The sequence below is a fragment of the Schistocerca gregaria genome, chromosome X (assembly GCF_023897955.1).
Source record: "Schistocerca gregaria isolate iqSchGreg1 chromosome X, iqSchGreg1.2, whole genome shotgun sequence".
NCBI classification, from domain to species: domain Eukaryota; kingdom Metazoa; phylum Arthropoda; class Insecta; order Orthoptera; family Acrididae; genus Schistocerca; species Schistocerca gregaria.
This window is the reverse complement of record NC_064931.1, coordinates 333,796,722-333,813,166: the sequence shown is the minus strand read 5'-3', so window position 1 is coordinate 333,813,166 and position 16,445 is coordinate 333,796,722. Positions and strand designations below refer to the sequence as shown.

At 41.6% G+C, this 16,445-nt stretch overlaps 1 protein-coding gene and 1 non-coding gene across 2 annotated transcripts in view; both read left to right on the top strand.

Moving 5' to 3' along the window:
• The window catches only part of LOC126299363 (UPF0587 protein v1g245604), a 138,661-nt gene that overhangs the window by 93,081 nt on the left and 29,135 nt on the right, over window positions 1-16,445 (top strand). Inside the window, exon 4 of the mRNA XM_049991224.1 lies at window positions 9,556-9,694. Coding sequence (XP_049847181.1) covers window positions 9,556-9,694 — 139 coding nt within the window. The remainder of the gene's footprint in view (window positions 1-9,555; window positions 9,695-16,445) is intronic.
• Window positions 12,263-12,337, top strand: Trnat-ugu (transfer RNA threonine (anticodon UGU)). Its single transcript has one exon. It is a non-coding gene; the product is annotated as a tRNA-Thr (tRNA).

The window sequence follows — 16,445 nt, the reverse complement described above, 5'->3', positions numbered from 1 at the left end:
GCAGCGTATCACAGTAGGCATAGTTTGTTTTTAATTTAGCTCCTTATGGTTTCATACTAATGATTCCTCTAGGCCAGTGGTTTTCAAACTTTTTCAGTCCATGTTTCCCTTGATCTGAATATAAACAACTGTGGCTCCTTTCACAGATGACATCCAACCTGAAATATGGGGGTGAATAAACTTGAGTTTAGAAAAATGTGAATAAGAGTAGTTATTTGTTTATTAGCTGTTGACAGAACATATTTTAATATTATTACATCTTATACTTTCAACAAAATCAGTGGGAAGAATGAGCTTGCTTCTTCATCATCAGTTTCTCAAATTTCAACCCAAGATTGCAAATTGCAACTTATATATTTTTGGCACATTCATTTGTGATCTGTATTATGTGGTGACAACTGTCAATGTGGAAAAACCTACCCCACATAAGTAGGATGTTAAATGTTGTTTCTTTACTCAGAAAATAAACAAACAAAGTTACTATTTTTATGAAACCCGTGTGACACCCCTACTGTGAGGTCGTGATGCCCCTGGAAGATGTGACACACAGTCTGAAAACCCCTGCTCCAGGCTATCAGAATGTTTCTATGAGAATTGTTGAAATTTAATTGTTAGAACAGACTTGCAGCTGAACATGGCTCAGTGGGTAACACTGATATTAATTTCATCCCATCTTCTGACATACAGAATGAATTCTCGGGGGCTCTGATTGGTGTGTTGCTTGCCTCGTTAAATTCACAAGGTGTTCAGGATGAAATTTTCACTCTGCAGTGGAGTGTGTGCTGATATGAAACTTCCTGGCAGATTAGAACTGTGTGTCGGACCAAGACTTGAACTCGGGACCTTTGCCTTTCGCGGGCAAGTGCTCTAGCAACTGGGCTACGCAAGCACAACTCATGACCCATCTTCACAGCTTCACTTCTGTCAGTACCTCGTCTCCTACCTTCCAAACGTCGCAGAAGGTCTCCTATGAAACTTGCAGAACTAGCACTCCTGGAAGAATGTATACTGTGGAGACATGGCTTTGCCACAGTCTGGGTGATGTTTCCAACTGGTCCAACAGTTTGGCACTGGCCATTCATTATAGTTGATAGCTGGTAGGTTGTCATACCAATGTAAGGTAAGCCTGTGATAGGACTGGAGTAGGTGGTGCTGGGTTGGTGGACTGGGCAGGCATTACATCTGGGTCTTCCACAGGGTTATAATTCCTGTGGCAGGGGACTGGGGGAGGGAGTGGCATAGGGATGGACTAGGATGTTGTAGAGGTTGGGTGGGCAGTGCAACACCACTGTGGGAGGGGTTTGAAAGTGTCATCAGTAGTATGTGCCTCATTTCAGAGCATAATGGTAGATAATCAAAGCCCTGACGAATGGTGTGGTCCAGTCGTTCCACTCCAGAGTGCTGTTGGGGGACAAGGAGAGTGCCTGTTTGTGGTTGGTTCTTGGTTGTGTGCGTGTGTGCGTGTGTGCGTGTGTGTGCGTGTGTGCGCGTGTGTGCGTGTGTGCGTGTGTGCGTGTGTGTGCGTGCGTGCGTGCGTGCGTGCGTAGAGAGAGAGAAAGAGAGAGAAGGGGGGGGGGGGAGGGGGATATGGCATGAGAGATCTGTTTGTGAATTAGGACTGGAGGGTATTGCCTGGTGTGCAAAGGCCATTATGGGGCCTTTGGAATACAGGGAGAGGGAGTACTCATATACTATAGATACGTCTATCATCGCAGTATGGGAGGCATCTTTTGGTGTGGAAGGTTTGGCAGTTGTCAAAGTGCAGTTACTGTTAGTAATTGGTGGGTCTGATGTGGACCAAGGTGTGAACAGAGCTATCTGTAGTTTCAGCTGTTGGTTCCACTGATTTAACTGAAAATGGGAGACAGTTTCATTATGCTGGGGTTCTGATGCCTTTGTGAGGTACGCAAGTGCTAAAATACAGGGCATTTCTCGCTTTTGGATAGCCCTCTAAACTGATCTCAGACTCGTCGACTGGGAGTTCCTCATGTTACATATTATACTGTATATGAGTCATACATCTCGTCAGCCCCACGTCAGTACCTTGTGTGTCAATGGCCTTGTTGTGGTGGATAAACTGGTTCCTGTCAGATCACAAAAGTATAGCAATGTTGAGTGTGGCCAGTACTTGGATGGGTGCCTGTCCGGGTATGTTGCACGCTGTTGACCATTTTCCCTTTCGCTTAATGGCTGAAGGGAGAGGAGGGGTGGTGGTGCAAGGTCTATAATCACCAGTCCTCGTGTCAGTGTCCTGGATAAAACCCTAAATCGCTCCACTGTGTCTCGTGAAATGAGGGCATGCGAAGTGGTGGTGATCCGTCCATCCTGTTAGGGATGTTAAGATTGGTGGCACCCTCTGTGCTATTTGAGCGTAGTAGTATATTTGACTGATCTTCAACATATAACACTCATAATTCATAAAGGAAAGGTGCTTAAGAGTATGAAGGGTAGAAAACACCTTGCCAACACAGGCAGTTGAAGATGCTCTTTGGGGTCTCCCAGCCTGTCATGCAAAATGACTTTTCTTTAGTATTTTGTGAGAGTTTTGACAGTGAAAGCTAATCATCATATCATGTTTTGGGGAGAGGTTGGGTGGTATGATAATTAGAAGAAGCTGGTCTTATCTGTTGGAGGTATCATAAGCCAATAAATAACTAGCAATTGTTATTGATAAATTGAAAATAAATGTTAATTCTGTGGGAGCTGGCATATTTCATTTTCTGTGGTTGTTGGACTTTTGGTTTTTGAACTGTGACCCTGAAATTATTCTGTACTGAGAGTTTTGAACCATTACAGGGCATCAGATGGGGTTGTTCATTGGAAACTGGTAGTAATGTGTGTGTTTCTGGTTCATTGGTAGGGATTTGGATCTTAACAAAATCAGCTTGCTACACAGCTGGTTGTGGCATAGAAGTGATCTTTCATTGTCATTTCACAGATGAAAACAAGGGTGGTGACCTTTATTTAAAGTAAAGTATTTGTAAATGCTGGTATGTTGGAATAGGCCACCATAATAAATTCCATGCATCTTTGTACCAAAATGTTAATCCATGACATAAATGATACTGTTGATAGATATTAGTATTTGTCACAAGCTGCAGAATGTCAATAACCTGAGGAAATGAGACTGATCTGGAATGTGATCTGCTACATAAATTTTGTGGGATGAACTGTGACACAATGCTGTTCCTTTGCGCAGACTGTTAGGTTTAAGTTTTCAAACAGTGAAGGTCCCGAGTTCGAGTCTCAGCCAAAAATGATGGAAGTAGTCTGGCTGTTGTTAAAGGAACAATGCCGACATTCCCTTCTGACCATCAAGCAGAAACCTAAAAAATCCTGCATCGTGATGTGTAAACTTTGAATTTACATTGCTCCCACCCCTTGATTAAATATGAGTCTTCTGTCTTATCTCCTTTTACTTGTGCCTCTGTCCTGCATCCACATTGGGTCAGCATGGTTTACTATTGGATTTGCCATGCTTAATGTAAAGGATGCCCTTCCTGTCAACACCTCGTTACTCATCCTCCTCCCCTTTCCCTCTACCTCTCTGGGACAGAATATGTGTACCTCAACTGTCTGCATGTAGTGTTATTTATTTGCAGTGTGTAGACATATTTTAAATATATACAAATCATGTAACTGAGGTGGGACTTGGCTACCAGCCCATTATTCATCTAGTCAGATGTGAGAAACTGGATCCATACTGGCCAGCACACTGTCCCTCGTTGTAAATCTGCTGTGCAGGTTTGATCTGGGTCCACTGCACCTCCCTATCCCAGAAGAGGTGCTGTAACATGCATGGCTATTCAGGTGGTGCAAGTCTTCTGTTCTGTCATTATTGAAGTTTCTCTGTATAGAAATTGAGTGGGGATCCTTTTAATTACTACGGTTTTCAATTTGAACAGCAGAAAGTTGTCTCCCTTCAACCTTATGAATTATTACAATGTGTGACAACACATTTTCCAGCAAGGTGAGGTTTTTCATTGGTAAAGTGGTGGAGTGACAGGCACGAGTACAACCATTAAAGTTACATTACATTAATACTAGCTTCCTTCTGGTGAAGATTGGGGTAAGTACATAAAAAGCCACAGAAAATCTATTCCTTTCTCCATTTCAGTTCTGGCTTAGGCCCTGCCTTGGATGACCTCACTCTTGATGAAACTTAAAATGCGCAGAAAAATAGTTGTTACTATACCGGAGACAAAGCATACCACATTTTACAGACTATAAGATGCACTTGAATTTTTAAGCAATTGTTTTGAGAAAGGTAACAATTTTATCATTTTTGTTATTAGACTGCAAAGGCAGAATAAAAAAATCTTAGTTTATAAAAGTGAAATGATATTCAAAACCATGAAAATCATCAGAACTACTCCTCCTCCTCCATCGTCATTGTTGCCCCCTACATATATGAGGCACTGAGAGCACAAGTCGACTAGGCCCTGGGAAGTCAATATGGAGGAAATAGGCCTAATAAAAAGGACACTCAAAGAATGTTTTTCTGTGATGCAGTCTTTTAACATGCATATGATGTAACTGTGGTGTTATTGAACAATATTCTGATATAGATACATTACAAATGTTAATTATATAGTAGAGTATTAGAAGTTTTGTTGTGGCTTAGTCCATTTACACTCTGAGTAGTTCAACATTCTCAATCACAGGTCCGTTAGTGTGCTGATTATTCATGCTGTTCATTGCACAAAGTCCATCACAGATTGCATGTAACAATAGGATACATTGTTATTATTATTATTATTATTATTATTACACATTGTATGCATTACATGTAACATTTTATATTAGTTGTGTAATTTTAAGCACTATGTTGCATTTCAAAATCACCCACGGGGAATGTTTGTACAGCATTTGACGACACTTTTAAATTTTTGTAAAATCATGGTGATGTAGAGGTACATACAGAAGCAAACTGAGCAGATCCTTCTTTTTTGCTTCTGTAATCACATGTGCATTAGGATAAAGCAGTTAAAGATTGCTGATGCATGTGGATGTTCGTTTGGCCCCATCAATTTCCTGAAGTGGCTTTTGGCTTGTGTTAGAGTATTTATACCATATTTTGAATCGGTTAGTTGCTTCAAACTGCAGCCACTGTATGTTCAATCATTGTACTATACAATTCCCACACGATATTTTTCGATTTGTAACGTTTCTTTTCAACAAAACAACTCAAAAGAAACACTCCACATTCATACTGATTACCTTGAACGAATTTCTTTTTGTATCACTCACTACCACATCATTCCAGTGTTCAGGAAGGTAAATATTAGGAAAATACTTATTTCTGAATCAAGCAAAAATCCTGATCGTAGGGCAGGTACGAGTGTCCACTAACTGAAAATTTATGGTATATTTCTTTCACAGAGAACGCTGAGCTGGTTACAATGTATTGTTACAGCACAGCAACTTTTACGTTTCTATTCTGGCCTCCACACTGATCAGAGTACATAATTAGTTTTTCAGTTCTGACAAAATTGCGTATGAAATATGACAAGCAAGAACCAATTTCTTGTGGCCTTCTTGACCCAATGAATTCATTCGACAGAAACATGTGTGCATCATTAGTGTGCATATTGTGGATGGCAAAGCAATATGTCCACAGCTGACATTTTTAATAGCAAACTTCAGTTGAGATGAGCGGTGTAGGAAAAGTTTTCATCAGATCAAATGTTATCACTGTAACGTTACCATCTGATTTGCTAAGCAAAGGATCACTCTGTAAACCTGCCCGTGCATACTCAGCTTTTGCTGATGGAATTCATGTTCTGCAATTGACTTCATTCTCTACATATCATTATCGGCAACTGTTATTCTTACCTGCATAGCATCACATGTTCGATAACGAGTTGGACACTGGTGGATGAAATGACAAATTGTAGTTTTCGTAAAAAAATTTGCGGAAAATAAAATGAGAAAGGGGCATTTGCTCCTCTGCACAGTACAGTGAATACATGATTGATAAATTTAAATCTGGTCCTAAATACTTTCTACCGTTATTTTTATGATGCACATAATTGCTTTCATAAGCGGGAAATTTTTCTGTGAAATGTTTTACTACATCAACTTTGTGGGGAAGTGTTATATTACAGGGTTCACCTTTACCTCTACCATCGCAAGGAGGGGTTGCCTTTCCCCTTTTATTCTTGAGTACCCTATCAATTCTTCCAGCAGATATGGCTAACGTGTTCTGAAAGAATCTTTTGCACACCCCAGTTTCAGACCCATTTGAATTGAGCAAGTAATACAATTTTGTCTTCTCCCTGTGTGAATGTTGCTGACCTATGTAAGACCGTGCTTTATCAACAACTTTAATCGTGGTAAACAGGAAAGCCGACTTCAGGTCATGGCTGCCTAAATTATAAAACTCATTGAATACTTGTTCCTGCCGTTCTTCGTTGATGTTTTTGTGGCACTCATACCAGCATGAACACTCGCTGATTGTCCGCAATTCCTTTCGAGGTACAAGGTTACCCTTACGCTTGGCATACTCTTGACCTAGTGCTCTCCATTCTTTACCAACATTACAAAGCCATTTATCTTCATTTCTAAGGTGCATCTTTCCACGGCTCCGTACCACGGCATCGTCGTTTGTCTCTGGCATGTCCTCTGAAAAGATTGTTGCTGCAGCCGTGCTCGCTCAATCTTCTCCTGGTGCTTCCCTGTTCAATGCAGACATCTCTGTAATAAAAATATCCACCCCTCAATGTAATATTAACTACATGACAGTAATGGTCAACGTGGGCATTGGTATCCACAGGCGAAGCAATTGCACAACACGACTCAGCGGGTGATAAAACATTGTTGTAACACGTAACATTAAAAATGATTGTTACTCGAGTACACAATATAGCAATAAATAAAGTATTGTTTGTATTTCATTGTGTTTTTGTATGGAAAAAGACTTGTATTTTGTGGGCAGTCACCGTTCGAGACACCTCTGTATATCTTTGCGTACTGAACACATTTGTGTACATTCAACAACGTTATCTGCAAACAAAAGAAAGGAACACGATGACAACTAACCATGCAATTGCTCATCAACACTTTTCGCAGGGGCTTCCATGCTGAACAACTGGCATGCTCTACCATGTGGTTCCACGTTGTTCCACGCTGAATACACAAGTCTTTCGTTTACTGGCGTCACGCGCAGTGACAGTGGACAGAGAGCACAGAGCACAAATGGGCTATGACACATAGTCCACTCCTGCTCTCAACAGTGTCTATCTGCAGTTGAGTGCAACAGCAATGTGTACGTTGCTAAATGAGACAAACCTTTAGATACATGAACAGATCAACAGGCATTGCATAATAATCGTATACTGTTACCACATCATGTCAGTTCCTCAAATGCACAAAAAGTGAGGTTTAGTCTGCTTGTGCTCTCAGTGTCTCATATAAGATGGTCTTCACTGACATCGAGAGTGTTACTTGTGCCGTGCTTCTTGAAAGATTTAACAATAATGTCTTCTCTCACTCTAGACTGTGACAGTTTTATCCACTGACACACTTCTTTGATTGTAGGTTGTTTTAAAGCTCCCTTCAGTGTGAATTCATGTTTGGTTTCATGCATCATCCATTTGTTCCATTCCTCTCATATACACTTTAAATGGTTTATTTATTGAGACATCAAGAGGTTACAATTGTGAAGTAAGTTCTTCTGAAATAGCAGCAAGCTATTTCTCTGTCACAGAATTTTTCAAATGATCACTAGACTGATCTAGCACAAGAAGTGAACTCTTTTTCAATAAAGCACCTACCCATTTCTTCCACACTCTGTTAATCCATAATTTTATACGCGCCTCGTCCATCCAACCCTTTTCATTCATGTGAACACCACCACCTTGTGGTATTTGTGAAGGTTTTGGTATTGTTGAAAATGATCATTGGATTGATTTTAATGCCATCAGCACAACATGAAAGGACAACAATGTAGTGCATTTTTTATGTCCACATGTTTGTATAGTTACAGTTTTAGCACCTTTATTGGCAACAGTTTTGTTACTTGGCACATCAAATGTCACAGGAGTTTCGTCCATTTTCGCTGTTTAGCATAGTTACACACTGGTTATTCTTTTGATGTTGAATAATAAAGTGATGAAAAGATATTTTCTCTTCATACTCTTGTTGCATTTTCTGATGCTAAATCCATGGCGCTACATAAACCTGTAGCTATAGCCAACTCCACCATTAAAGACTGCTAAGTTCCACTTTAGCAGTAGCTTATGAATGTGTATTTGAATCATTTTTATTAATTCCAATGTCCTATTGGCAGTTTCCTTGAATCCATTTCAGTATGTCGTCTTCCAGTTTTGTCCATTTTGCATTCAGTTCTCTCTCTCTCTCTCTCTCTCTCTCTCTCTCTCTCTCTCTCTCTCTCTCTCTCTCTCTCTCTCTCAGTTGCAAATGGTTTTTTCTGTTGGTGGGGCCTGAAATGCCTCTCAGCTGCTGCTTCCATGTATGCTATTACTTTGTTTATAGCATGCATCATATGAATACCTTTTATTTTTATTTTTTTACATTACGAAACTAGCTACTAACAAAAATATTGTACTGTTCCTGATAGTACATAAGACAAATCACTTTTAATTCAAGTTCAGTGGCACCTTAAACCGCAGTGACGCATCATATGCTAGGCAGTGTTCTGGGCTTATGGTGGTGGAGTGGGAGGAAGTCAGTGTTAGCAAGCTTGTAAATCCTTCAACTCGTGTTTGTTGAATCGGTGCACTGCTGCTGCCAGTTGAATTGAATGTTGCCAGATAGAGATAGGTTTCCTGCAGCATGGAATATATGGCCATTTTTAAGACTGGTGGGAATTTTGAAGGCTTTTTTTCGAAGGAAAAAAGTGCATCTTATAGTCCGTAAAATATGATAGTTTCCAAGTATCTACATAACTAACTTTTTTTAACTCACGCTGTCATTGTATTACTTAATATTTTATGACTTTACAAGATGTTAGACATTTTAATTGGAAACAAGAATGTATGAGGGATTAAAAACATATTAATACCTCTTATCTGACAAAGCTTCATTTCTGTACATCATGTGGATCGTATTCTGTGGTCAACTACAGTTTGTGCCTGTAATACCTATACAGTACCTTCCGTGGACAACATTGTGTTATGTTAACAAGTCTGGATTTTGCACTTATTATGTAAGTGGAACTGACACAATTTTAAATGGCATTCTTTCTGCTATAAGACATATAAAGAACTTTGTTTATATTGCCATTATATAATTTCCAATGCTAATGAAGGTAGTAACAAATAAATAAATTGGTGATTTCATATCCATTTGTTTTATACATGGGTGCTGTGTCTGTTAACATATGAAACTTCATTGTACTGTTTTCTTACTTTGGACACAATTTGTTACATACATTATTAAACAGGACAACATAAGCACAGAGCTATGCTCCCTCAACTAAGAAACCATTCTTGGTATTAGTAGAGTTATATTACTACATAGTAATTTTTAAAATAATTTTCTAAGTGGGGAACCACTCTTCTTACAGTAGTAACTTCCAATTGTGTATTTCAGGTGAAGTGTGCTAATTGTAAAGAAGTGTATGACAACTGGCAGACATTATGTAAAAGTGTAACCAAACCACTACGTGTTGGAAGAGGATATGTTCACTACTCGTCCAAGTGTAAATTTTGCAAGATGGAGAATAGCATCAGTAAGTGAGAGTATTCTATTACCAAGATAGCCATAAGAACAGTGTTCAGTGTTGTAGTGACTCTACAAGCTTTGGATTATTGTTAAATATGCAGTACTGTCATTACGCACATAAACAAATCCACAACACTATACTAGCTTTCGAAACTAATGGTTCCATTCTTGGGTAGAGGAGAGTGAGATAGGTTGGGGAAGATGAGACAGGAACGGCACATCACTCAGACTTTCTGAGCCTATGGGACCTGCATTTTTGTCTTAACCTTCACCAAACAATTATTATCTCCTCCCTGAGAATGAAACTGTAAGTTCCAAAAACTAAGATAGTTTGGTGTGTTTTTATAGTGCCTATTGGCAGTACTGATATTTTACCTCTCATGGTAAGTAATGGCTGCTGGTTCTGTCTAGTAATGTTACAAGTACATTTATTACTGTCTCCATGTGTGTCCCTTGTATTTTTAGAGTAAAATCAGTTATGGTGTTGCTGAGGAGATGAATAACAATTGCAGCAAAAAAATAAATAAAATATCTGAAGGTAAAAAAAAAAAAAAAACAGCAGACCCTCTCTCACTTCAGCTTCTTACAATGTCAGTGCAATTGAGATGTTACACTCTAACCTTCCTTCTTGATTAACTTTGTTGGTTAATAATCCAAGACTCATGATTCTAGTGGAAATCTGGCATAGTGAAGGAAGATTAAATATATTGTATATTTGCGAGTGAGAGGAAGGATAGAATGTGACTCTAATCATGAGACTTGGAAAAAAATTATGGGTTGAAGACAGTATCTACCTTCACGAACTGGGAAAATATGTTTGTGTAAAAAGTCTGCATGAACTGTTGAGGTTATCTGTTAATCCAAAATAAAGTTATCACTCATTGAGGTCTGAAACAATAATGTACTAAAGCAAAGAATGTCTGCTGGTGTCACAACTCCTATTTTCTTGACACTGACATTTACTTTGGCTCTTAAACACCTGTTATAAAGGTAAATACATTTGCACAAACTGAAACAAAGGAAGCTGGTACCAATACTTCTGAGTTTACTGTCTGAAGTGTACTTCTGACAAAACTGATGGTAATAACTGCTAATGAAAATGTCTGCTAGTCTTTGTAATCCAACAGACAAACAATTGTGCACTGCATCTCAACCAGCACAATCTATTTTCTCCATGAAAATGGAGAGATGCAGGCAAGATTAAAAAGAAAGGAAATATCATAACATTCATGGTCTCTGACAAAGAAAACTCTAGGATTTTCAAAGTGCTGATGACAGAATTAAACAACTCGTCGACTTCGTACCGAATTGGAAGCAGTTGACATCCAGGTCCACTCGGACTCTGCAGTTATGGTGTACAGTCTCTATCTCCCTCATGACAGGACACCTACACCCACTGCCCTAACTTCTCTCCTCCAGTGTCTACCCCCTACCTTCCTCCTCCTCAGGATTTTAACACCCATCACCCCTTGTTGGGCAGTGTTTTATGTAGTTGGTGTATCATCGTAAGCCAGTTTCTTGCAGACCACAAACTGTGCCTTCGTAATTATGGTTCCCCCACCCCCTTAAGTGCCACTTATGGCACTTTCTCTGCCATAGATCTTTTGCCCACTTCCCCTTCTGTTCTCCCTTCATTACACTGGTTACCTCAGTATGACCTCTGCAATAGAGACCACTTCCCATTAATTCTCTGCACGATGACCTCTGTGATAGTGATCACTTCCCATTAATTCTCTTGTTCCCTTCTCACCTCCTGATGGCCAGGTTATCCTGCCAGGCTTTCCATTGCACTGTGATTCACTTCTATATACTTCCCATGTCATGTTTACCCACTCCTTGTCAGGTTCTATTGATGAATTCATCTGTGACATGCCTGATACAATTATTCGCACCACTGGCATTGCTGCCCCCCCCCCCCCCCCCCCAATCAGTCCCCTTCTTGCTGCCAGCCAGTTGCGTGGTGGAGAATGGCCACAGCCATTGTATCCGTGATCGCCATCAGGCTTGGCAGTGCCTTAAGTGACACCTGCCCTCTGCCCGTCTTATTACCTTTAAATGTCTTCACAGTGAAGCTTTTTAATCAAACAGAGCAAGGGGGTGTGTTGCGAATACTTTCTCCTCCCTTGGTTGTTCTGTCCCTTTGTCACGGGTATGGGCTATGATCTGCACTCTCCAAGGTTGCCAATGACATATCTTTTACCCTGGTCCTTGTCCTTTCAGGTGTCCTTTGTGTGGGTCCATTGGTTCTTGCCTGTTTGCAGCTAGGGTGTCCATTTAATTATCATTTCATTTCTAGCAAAGCTGCATGGTCATCTACGATAACTGTTCTTTCAGGAACAGATACTATCATCATGTATAGTTAAAATATGGCTTCCGACCGTTGACCACCTTGTGCGAAGGCACACACTATGCCCGAACTCGTACGGGACTTGGTAGATTAATCTGCCACGAGTAATGAGTATGATGGGCAAACATTTCTTAGGCGCACTCGAATGTAGTGGTGTGGACATGTTTGGAATGTGGGTCTCAGGGGAGTGTGCAAGGGATAAGTCCCCGCAGTCGCGCTATCCTCTGTGCCCTTGGTGGCTCAGATGGATAGGGCGCCTGCCATGTAAGCAGGAGATCCCGGGTTCAAGTCCCGGTCGGGGCATACATTTTCAACATGTCCCTAATGAAGTACATCAACGCCTGTTTGCAGCTAGGGTGTCCATTTAATTATCATTTCAGTTCTCGCGAAACGCTTGAGACCCATTTGTCCAGCCACCATCCTCCTCTGGAAACATCAAGCTGAAGCTTCCCAATTTTGTTTCACCCCTTGTCACGCAGAATTCTACAATGAACCTTTTACTGAATGGGAACTTCTTCTGGTCCTCTCCTCTTTCCACGATTCAGCCACTGTCCCCAATTCCATCCATAACCAATGCCTCAACACCTCAATCCTCCACAACAACAATATCTCCCCTGGGTGTTCAACTATATTTGGCTCCAAGGCATCCCCCACCCATCCTCAGTAGAGAGGCGGTATTGTGATTCATGTCCTTAAGCCTGGTAAGGATCCATTCTCTCTTCATAGTTACTGGCCAGTTGCAAGTTTCATAAGGTCTGTGACAGCTTGGCACCATCAAATCTTTATTACACTCTTTGAGGCCCATCCCAATTTTTATTTGCCAGTTCTTCTCCCATTCAAAGTGCAGGCTGACAACATTCTCAGCTTTTCACAGATCCAGGAGAATGATATTCCACAGGGCTCAGTATTAAGTGTCCTCCTTGTTCTCATCACTATTAATGGACTCATGATCTCTGTCAGACAGTGGGCCACCCCTGCTCTGTGTATGAATGATTTCTGTATCTGGACTAGTTCCTCCTCGGTGACCTCTGTTTAGCAAGACCTCCAGGTTTTCATCATGCTTCTGTGAGGACATACTAACATGGTTTTCAATCCCCCCTCCCCCAAATCGTGGATGGTGCATTCCTGCTACTGTACTATGGCCCATTCTGTCCGGAGCTCTACCGCAACACCCAACACCTGACTGTGGTCCCCTAGTTCTGTCTCTTGGGCCTTCTTTTTCACAACAAGCTTACTTGGGTGCCCCCATATCTGCTTCTGAAGATTGGCTGTCTCCATAAACTCAATGACGTTTGCTTCCTTGCTCACAACTTTTGTGGTTTGGATCATTCGACTCTTCTCTGCCCTTATTGGGCCTTAGTTCTGTCCTGTCTGTACTATGGTTGTCAAGTTTATGGCTTAGCTGTCCCTTCCACACAGCCCCTTTTGAACCTCATCCACCATCAGTGCCTTCCGCACTAGCGCTGTCGACAGTCCTCTGGTTGATGCTGGGATCCCCACTCCCAACTTCTTCAGTTCATATGTCCCAGCTCCTGGCTTCCTATGCCATCACGATCTGCTCTTTTCCTGATCACCTTTCCTATTCTATATTTTTCGCACTTCGGGATGTGGCTCACCAACTTCCCAACCTCGGGTGGCTTTACCAGTTGGGTTCCACTTCTCTTATCTCTGCTGCAGTTTCCATCTTGCTTCTTTGTCTCATTCCTTATGTTTTCTCCCAGACACCCTCTCTTGGTTAGTTCCTCAGCTGTGGATTCAGATGGATCTCTTCCTGGATCCGAAAGCCTCCATCACTCAGGTAATGTTCCTTTGTTTGTTCCACCTGCTCCTACGGAAGTTTCAGGATGCGATTGTTTTTTTACACTGATGGCTCTAAATCCACCAATGATGTAGGGTACGCCTTCATATCTCCTATTGGCATGGAACACAGTCTCTTGCTTGCCACGTGTAGGGTGTTTACTTTGGAACTGATGGCCATCTATTGTGCCATCTACTTTATTAAACGGTCCTCCCTCACCCTAGTTTTTCCATTGTACGGACTCAGTGAGTGAACTTCAGGCTATAGCCCAGTGTTTTTCCCACCACCCCTTGATCTGTCATCTGTGACTTCACCTGTTTGGACCCTGCTGCTTGTCCAGTTGATTTCCTTTGGGTTCCTAGCCACGTGGGTATCTCAGATAATGAGCTTGCTGATTGTCTGGCTGGGAGGCAGTCACCTACCCCTCATTCTCTGCGACACTTACAGGGGTGGCTTTGTTGCTTCACATCAAATTCCTTCTGGCTCAGTCATGGGGCACTATTGGAGGACCATGCCCTGTCTAATAAACTTTTTGTGTTCTAAGGGATTCCCACCCCATGGTGTTCTTCACTCTGCTTCTCCCATTGGGAACCTACAATCCTCTGCCTTCTTTTTATTGGCCGTACGTGGTGGACTCTTGGTTTTTACCCTGTAATGAGCCCCTGCTCCCCCCTCCCCTCCTTTGTAGTTGCAGGGCCCACCTCACAGTGATCCATATTTCACTGGACTGCCCCTGCCTTTTGGCCCTTTGCTCAAAGTATGCCGTCCCAACTTACCTGTATTGTGTTTTAGTGGATGATCCTCGCATGGTTTACATCCATTCTCAGTTTTCTTCATGAGTGGTTTGTCCTCAGAGATTTAAACACCTGAATTTCCTTCCGGAATTGGAGGCCCTCGGTTAGCATTGCCATTGGTTTGGGAGGATTTTGGCCTGTCCTCTATGCCAGTCAATTTTTCTCCCCTTTTTTCCCCATATTTTGTCTGGTCTTTTTTTCCTTTTTGTTTCCCCTTTTCTTGTGTCGATGGCAGTTCTGGTGCCCAACGTCTGTAGTGCCTTTGGGGTGCCCCCTCCCCCTCCCCCTCTAGTACTTGTGAAAATGTGCTTAAACTTTGCTAACTTTAATCACATCATGTTTTTAGGTCTACAGTGCATATAATGAATTGGACTAAATTCATTTTATCTATCTTCTGTGATGGATACTTTTGTGAGAGTGGTGCACTGTGTTTCATGAGCAGAGAACATAGATGCAAGATGGATAGGAGATTCATAAGGACATGCACACCAGAAATTACATATACGGTGTCATAATTACGACAAATGGTAAATCTGAGATTGTAGTGTTCCTGTTAGTGAGACAATCACATTGGATTGATATTTAGTCTCATTAGCAAGAATAATACCACCACTGTGTAGAAACTAATAAGGCTGTTAACATTTAAATTGTGTCATAAACTGTTGCTGTAGTGTAACAAAGGAGTGTTTCCAGTTAATTTCTTGTTACATGAGATGAAAAATTTTATCTTGGTGACCACATCTGTTGGTGCAGGTAGTAACAAAATGAAAACAGGTTGGTCCCTTACCAAAGAAATATTAAACAATTTTGTTTTGTTCTATGTCTGTAATGGGCTGGGAATAATCTGTCATGACACAGTGTAATGATACATCATTGGTTGAGATGGGAGAATTGAAAATCACCAAGATGCTAAATGCAAAGCAAATGCAGTAGTAGTGCATTTTAGTGAAGCTTTACTGTATTCTCACAGGTAGTAGATCTATGGTAACATGCAGCGATGATGGGTCTACTACCACTGCAAAACTGTATGGGGATTGACAGATAAAGAAATAGTGAATTGTTAAATATTAGGAGACACACAAATGCTTAATGGAGGGGGGATGGAGGGGGACAGTTCTATATACGTAGGCCTTCCAGTTACCAATTTTTGCTTCAGTAAAGCAAACTTTATTTCCCTTAAAATATTATAGATGTTTGACATTGTGTCAGTTTGGGGGTGATCTGAAAGTCATATTACTCTTGAAGAATCAAGTTAGCCAATCCCCCCCCCGGGGGGGGGGGGGGGGGGGGGCTCATGATTGTTTCATTAGTTTGTACGTGGCACACACAGGGCCCGGAGCTATTGCTGCGCAATCTTCCTATACTGGCTGCATTTCCTTCACCCTGCCCCTCCCTCTCTATCCTTGCTCCTTCCCTGCTACCCCTTCTCTCTCTCTCTCTCTCTCTCTCTCTCTCTCTCTCTCTCTCTCTCTCTCTCTCTCTCTCTCTGTTCTGATTTATGTTGACCTGGCTATCCACCTGGTTCCCTGTATTGCTTGCATTTTTGTTCATCCTGCCTGTTGTCTTTCATCCTTTTTGGTGTTTAGGTCCCTGCTTGAGGTTTGACCTCCACTTCTAAATTTCCTATTTTTAGTGTGAGCCCTTTGGGTAAGAACTCCCTCTCTAGCACCTACAGTGTGGATTCCTCTCCCGACTCCTTCCCTTCTTCCTTCCCCACCATAGCCCCCCTGCCCCCCTCCACCCTACATGGTCACCAGCGTGTGTAGCCTGTCCATGTGGTGGTGCTGTTATGTACCTGTCTGGCTGAGCCCCCTGACAA